Genomic DNA, 8037 nt, shown 5'->3' on the forward strand with positions numbered 1-8037 from the left:
GAAATGTTAGGGATTTGTTTGTGGGGGGTGTGTGTGTGTGTGTGTTCACAGACCCCTGGGACAGCAGTGGTGGGTGCAGGTCTGCCTTTACCTGTGAGGAGGTATGGAAATGTTACTGATTTGTTTGTGGTGTGTTGGTGTGTGTGTGTGTGTGTGTGTGTGTGTGTGTGTGTGTGTGTTTGTGTGTGTGTGTTATGTGTGTGTTGAGTGTGTGTGTGTGCATGTGTTGTGTGTGTGGGTGAGCGTGTGAGTGAGCGCAAATGCATCAAAACACAAAAAAAACACTGACCCTAGACTTTTTGAGACTGGCACGCACGAAGGTGAGGCGTTCCTCTGCCGTCTTTTCAGCCGACTCCAAGGTGCTGATGTCCTCTAGTTTGGACTTCACTGTGGCCAGCTCCTCTGACAGGATCACCTCAATGCAGCTGTCAGGACACGCACAGGATACACAGCCGTTATATTCACAGCCCTTCACAAAAGATGGGACTCAGTGAAGACAACAACTGGGAGATGGTTCGTGATCGAGAGGAAGAAAAGAAGAGGACAAGAGAGAGAGAGAAAGAGAGGGGCGCTAAGTCGGAACGAATACAGTACACACATCCACACCAGACACACGCCACAATACACCACACCAGACACACCACACCACACCAGACGCACACACACCAGACACACATCACACCAGACACACACACACACACCACACACACACACACACACCACACACACACACACACACACACACACACCCCACACACACACACACAACACACACACACCAAACCACACCAGACACACACCACAACAGACACACACACACACACACACACACACACACACACCACACACCACACACACACACACACCAAACCACACCAGACACACATCACACCACACACACACACACACACACACACACACACACACACACCACACACACACACACACCAAACCACACCAGGCACACACACACACCACACACACACACACCACACACACAACACACACACACACACCACACACACACACCACACTCACCACACTCACAACACACACACCACACTCACCACACTCACAACACACACACCACACACACACACACCAAACCACACCAGACACACACCACACACACACACCAAACCACACCAGACACACACACACACACACACACACACACACACACACACACACACACACCACACACACAACACACACCAAACCACACCAAACACACAACAAAGCACACCACACACATACACACAGACCTGGTCTGTTTGGGGACCTGGTTGAGGGACTCCTGGGCCTGGATCTTCTTGTTGCTGCGCAGCAGACACGGGGCGAAGATGATGGCCAGGCCGTTCACCGACATCTTGGTGCTGTCCTCGTGCATCGCCACCCTGCACACACACAACACATACACAAACACACACACACGCACACACACACACACACACACACACCTGGCCCTTGACTGACCATTGTTGCAGTCACTTTGATAAGGATAACGTAGCTCTAAGCACTTTACAAACTCAGGATCATTTGCACAACAGACTGCCTACCTGGGTAGACCTAACTGACGGCTGCCATTGGGCGCTCATCACTCATTTCCTGTGACATTCAATCGGATTTCAGGCAAACACACATACACACTCGGTCAGACATGTAATATTATATGCGTGTGACCGTTTTGTTTATTTACCCAGCCACGTATGCAGCCATACTCCGTTTTCAGGGGTGTGCATGCTGGGTATGTTCTTGTTTCTATAACCCACCAACAACTGACATGGATCACAGGATCATTAACATGCTTATTTGATCTTCTGCAAGCAAATGGGGTTCAGGCACAAGCGGGTCTGCACATATGCTGACCTGAGAGATCAGAAAAATCTCCACTTTTAACCCCACCAGGCGCTGTTACCAAGATTCAAACCCGGGACCCTCAGATTGAAAGTCCAACGCTTTAACCACTCGCCTATTGTGCCCACTGCAATCCATGGTTATAACGCCAGAGATGCCAAACCCCTGTCAAGTGTATGTAGGAACAATCAGGAAATTTGGTAGTAACATTTTGAATTTGGTAGGAACACTCAGACGTTTGGCAAAACTTCTGTTCCCGCTGCTGCTTTCTTTTATAGCTGACACATCTGTGGCACTGTGTCGCTTCCCTGGTCTTTGTTGGTCTTGTTTCTCAAAATCGAAATCCATGGCTGACTATCTGTTTCAAGCCACTGGTTCCTTCCTTGCACTCCATAGCTTAATACACTGGGCACAGACACTGTCTGACTGAGACGCAATTTGATGTAACCAAGTTCTCTCTTGTTCAGGCAAACAATTAAGCTGACAGTTCCACTTAATGCTATTTCAATATAAACACGTACACAATTAGCTGAGCATCATCATGTGAGACCAAAGTTGGTAGTGACTTCCCTGGCCTCATGATCGACAGGTCTGGAGCATCTTATGTTAGGACAGGAAAGCATGTGACCATGCTATGTAGTCGAAAATGAACTCATCGGAACAATTTTGACGTTTGCGTAACGTTGAAACAAACTGCTATCGAGCATAACAAAATATGGCTGAAATCGTTAACAGCTGGCATCTCAGGACACACATCATGCCACTGACTGACCACCACTACACTGACCCAGTGTAATCCAGGGTGATAACGCCCACACAACACTCCAACAGTGCTGGTCCAAAGACTAGTCCAGTAAAAAGAAAAAAGGAAGAACCAGTCAACATAAAGACTCTTATCTCTGGGGATTTAATATGAAAAAAACATACAAAATAGCAAACCTAGAAAATCAAATTGCATAAAAATTTGAAGACAACATAAATAAGAGACAACAACCAAGAAAAAAAAAAAGCATCATCAGTCAGGTAAACCATCAAAAACTGCTCCACATCCAAACGTGGCAACACTTTCCATTCAGCCATAAAAATCCTCTTCAAAAATATTATTTTCGTTTCCATGCGTATACCTAATGCAACACAAGGAAAGTCTCTCCCACCCTTTTAGAGAGAGAGAGAAAAACAACAATGGTGAAAACTGAAGGGAGACAGGTGGGCAGACAGGTGTGAGCACGTACTTGGCCAGGTGGAAGGTGAGGCGTTCAAAGAGGTCGTAGTTGGCCTTGGGCACCTTCTCCAGCACAGCAAACATGCACTGCACCTGCTCCTTGCGGTCCTTGATCTCTGCACACCACACACACTCTGTCATCATCACCACTCACTATTGCATATCTACCTCTCTACCCATGGAGGTAAATAGTCAAACAAATACCGTAAAGTCTGGTCTATAAGCCGCGACTTTTTACCCCAGCTTCAACCTCTGCGGCTTATACAATGATGCGGCTTATTTGCGGATTTTAATGATCCTGGGAGTGTCACGTTCTTGTCTATTCTTAGCTGCCCTTCAACTCACCAAAATCACGATTTCTGTCCATGAATTTTTGGATGAGCTTCAGTGTGCTAACTGTTCACGTTTTATAAATCAAATCCGCACATATTAAAGCCTTTAGATCAACATTCAGTTCTACTCTGCTCAAGCGTACACCCTCATAATGCCGAAAATGCGACGTTATGCCTATGATGCAGCCTTCAAATTGAAGGCAATCGACCTAGCAGACGACAGTGCAAGCGACGAACCAGCAGCGACCTCCACCTTCAAGTTCATGAAGTGAAAGCGAGGCTAAGTCAGTGACAAGATGGCGGAGGAAGCTGTGCTGGTTCTCTTCAACTCACGACACTGAAGACGAAGATTTTAGTGGATTCAGTGAGCAGGATGATGTTGAATAAATGTGACTATCCCTAAATTATGGATCTTATTTTCGTTGTGTTTGTTTATTATTTTTTTGTGGCACTAGCAGTATTTTCGCTTGCTTTTCTTTATGTTGTTCCTGCTTGTGTTTATTTCATAACCTACAGTATCGACAGCTTTTCTTAGTATCAGTATGTGTTCTGGTACCGGAAATAAGTGCAGCTTATAAACCGGTGCGGCTTAAGTATGTATAAAGTTCAATTTTTTCCAAAATTTAGTGGGTTCAGCTTATATACCAGTGTGCTCAATAGACCGAACTTTATGGTACTTTTTTTAAAACCCAGTCCACCCTAAACTCCAGCACTGCTCTGGTGGCAGAGTGTGTACTTTTGCGTCTACACACAAACAGCTTTCAGGCTTGCAAATCCTAACTCATCAAACTTGTTTTTCAACTGTTGATCACCCCCAAAACGGAGTATGGCTGCCTACAAGGTGGTGTAAAAACGGTCATACACATAAAAGCCCACTGGTGTACACAGAGAAATCTGTTGTGATAAAAAGAGAAATACAAATAAAAATATATTTGAATGTGGGAGTTGCAGTCCATGAATGAAGAAGAAGAACAACTACCTGAGCCACGCAGGAACTCGTCGTAGAGGTCAAAGGTGAGGACGGGTTCCGGGAGCTCCCTGAAGAAGGACTTCATGACGGTGGTCAATGTGTGAACAGGGTACTCCTCCAGGTTCACTGCCTCATAGTCTGTCACACAACATCACACTGTCAGCTATAACCATCATAATGATGATATGTGTTCACATTGTATTAAAAACAGTAGTCTGTCTCACAACATCACACTGTCAGATTTCATCATCATCATCATCATGATATATGTTAACATTGTGCTAAAGACATAGTCTGTCTCACATCACACTGTCAACTATAACCATCATAATGATGATATGTGTTTACATTGTGCTAAAGATAGCAGTCTGTCTCACAACATCACACTGTCAGCTATAACCATCACAGTGATATGTGTTCACATTGTTCTAAAGATAGCAGTCTGTCTCACAACATCACACTGTCAGCTATAACCATCACAGTGATATGTGTTCACATTGTTCTAAAGATAGCAGTCTGTCTCACAACATCACACTGTCAGCTATAACCATCATAATGATGATATGTGTGCACATTGTGCTAAAGACAGTAGTCTGTCTCACAACATCACACTGTCAGCTATAACCATCATAATGATGATATGTGTGCACATTGTGCTAAAGATAGCAGTCTGTCTCACAACATCACACTGTCACTTATAACCATCATAATGATGATATGTGTTCACATTGTGCTAAAGACAGTAGTCTGTCTCACAACATCACACTGTCACTTATAACCATCATAATGATGATATGTGTTTACATTGTGCTAAAGGTCTGTCTCACAACATCACACTGTCAGTTTTCATCATCATCATCATCATCATCATCATCATATGTGTTTACATTGTGCTGAAGGTTTAAAGATAGTAGTCTGTCTCACACCATCACACTGTCAGTTTTTATCATCATCATCATCATCATCATCATATGTGTTTACATTGTGCTGAAGGTTTAAAGATAGTAGTCTGTCTCACACCATCACACTGTCAGTTTTTATCATCATCATCATCATCATCATATGTGTTTACATTGTGCTGAAGGTTTAAAGATAGTAGTCTGTCTCACACCATCACACTGTCAGTTTTTATCATCATCATCATCATCATCATCATCATCATCATCATCATATGTGTTTACATTGTGCTGAAGGTTTAAAGATAGTAGTCTGTCTCACACCATCACACTGTCAGTTTTCATCATCATCATCATCATCATCATCATATGTGTTTACATTGTGCTGAAGGTTTAAAGATAGTAGTCTGTCTCACACCATCACACTGTCAGTTTTTATCATCATCATCATCATCATCATCATCATCATCATATGTGTTTACATTGTGCTGAAGATTTAAAGATAGTAGTCTGTCTCACACCATCACACTGTCAGTTTTTATCATCATCATCATCATCATCATATGTGTTTACATTGTGCTGAAGGTTTAAAGATAGTAGTCTGTCTCACACCATCACACTGTCAGTTTTTATCATCATCATCATCATCATCATCATCATCATATGTGTTTACATTGTGCTGAAGGTTTAAAGATAGTAGTCTGTCTCACACCATCACACTGTCAGTTTTTATCATCATCATCATCATCATCATATGTGTTTACATTGTGCTAAGTCTTGTCTCACACTGTCAGTTTTCAACATCGTAATGACAACATGTATTTACATCGTGCGAAGTCTTGTCACACACCATCACACTGTCAGTTTTTATCATCATAATGATAACATGTATTTACATTGTGCGAAGTCTTGTGCAGAGACAAGTCTGTCACACACCATCACATTTCAATCATAATCACAATAACAATGATAATATGTATTTACATTGTGCTAAATATTGAAAGACAGTAGTCTGTCATATACCATCACATGGTCAATAATAATAATATGTATTTATATTGCACTCAATCTTGTAGAGAGACACAAGTCTGTCACATACCATCACAATGTCAATTACAATAATCAGAATCAATAATGAAAATAATCGCTATTACCATCATCATCGTTATTGTAATAATTGAACAAAAATTTTTTTTTAAACTTTTATCATCATCATAAATATAAAATTATGATTGTATTCATTTTGCACTGAATCTTGTGTGGAGCCAAATCAAAGCACTTTCACACCAGACATTCACACACATGTATATCTGAATCAAAAGGCTGGAAGACAAAATTTATATATTAAAAAAAATTTTTTTTAAAGTCACCAAGCAATCATCTCCCCCCACCTGACTCTAACAAGGCCCGTAACTCCCTGGCTTTGGGGGCGGCGGCACTCTTGCGGTAGAGGCCCTCGGTGAAGAGGCCATGCATCTCGATGGCGTTGATGAGTCGTTCCACCACCAGGGGGATCTTGTCCCCCTCACGCAGCAGGCTCTCCAGCGGTGCCCCAAACACCTTGGCATTGGACGAGTTCTGTCGGCAGAGAGAGAAACCCATAGGGGCTCAACACACGTTTTGTCTTAACCCTCTTGCGGTCATAGTTTCAGTTTCAAGGACGGTAACAAGCCGTACAGACTGATCTCTGTGTACGTGCATGCATGCATGTGTGTGTGTGTGCGTGTGTGTGCGTTCGTGTGTGTGTGTGTGTGTGTGTGTGCATATGTGTGCATGTACGTGTGTGTGCGTGTGTAAAATCAAAAACGATTAGAAGGGAGAGAAGCAAAAGCCTGACCTACACATACACCTAAAGTGCTGGTGAACTAAAATAAAATAAACCAAGCAAATAAGTGAACAGATAAATACTTGCGTTCACACATCTTTCAGAGATAAATTCTCTCCCAGCATTTCCTCATGTTTCATTACACTACTTTCTCTTCTTCATGTTTCATTACACTACTTTCTCTTCTTTTTTTTTTCTTTTTTTTAAGTCAAGGAAAATATTGTTACCAAAATACAAAAAAGCTTCTCTGTCTGGCTCTGAGATATCATAATCAGCAAAACTAATAAATGGTTATTTTACTTTTCTTTTTTTTTCTTTTCTTTTTTTAAATGTCATTCTCAAGTGCTGTGTATGCAAGTGGCTGGAGAAAGTACAAGAGGGGGTAAAATGGCAGAACTTACAAAAAAAACAACACAAACACAAAAATAAACCTACAAAAATACAGAGAAAATGTGTAAATGAGGAAGAGGGCAAGGCAAAGGAGAAAAGAGACAAATAAAAAAAAATGTACACCTATGTAAACATAAATTCCTGCAAATACACTTACACATGTGCATAAGCATGCACAAACGCAAACACACACACACACACACACACATTCTCACACAAACACACACATACATACACAAACACATGCACACACACACACATTCTCACACAAACACACACACATACATACACACACACACACACACACACACACATTCTCACACACACACACATACACACACACATACACACACACACCCATTCTAAACACACACACACATTCTAAACGCACACTACTGACCTGACCATTACTGGCCCCTCTGCAGGCAGAAATAGACCGTACCGAACACTTCTTGTGGCACGTGTACTTGCACACTGACAACACACACACCACCACATCGGGCAATGAAGCACTATACAACAATGCACAATAATGGAACAAACCA

The 8037-nt window shown here is 42.2% G+C and overlaps 1 protein-coding gene across 1 annotated transcript in view; it reads right to left on the minus strand.

Annotated features, from left to right (window-relative positions):
• Positions 1-8037, minus strand: part of LOC143297382 (unconventional myosin-IXb-like) — a 124899-nt gene that overhangs the window by 14124 nt on the left and 102738 nt on the right. The window contains 6 exon segments of the mRNA XM_076609698.1: positions 290-425; positions 1266-1397; positions 3090-3195; positions 4391-4519; positions 6669-6855; positions 7893-7966. Of these exon segments, the coding sequence (XP_076465813.1) occupies positions 290-425; positions 1266-1397; positions 3090-3195; positions 4391-4519; positions 6669-6855; positions 7893-7966 (764 nt within the window).

This window comes from Babylonia areolata, chromosome 22 (assembly GCF_041734735.1).
Source record: "Babylonia areolata isolate BAREFJ2019XMU chromosome 22, ASM4173473v1, whole genome shotgun sequence".
In the NCBI taxonomy this organism is placed as follows: domain Eukaryota; kingdom Metazoa; phylum Mollusca; class Gastropoda; order Neogastropoda; family Buccinidae; genus Babylonia; species Babylonia areolata.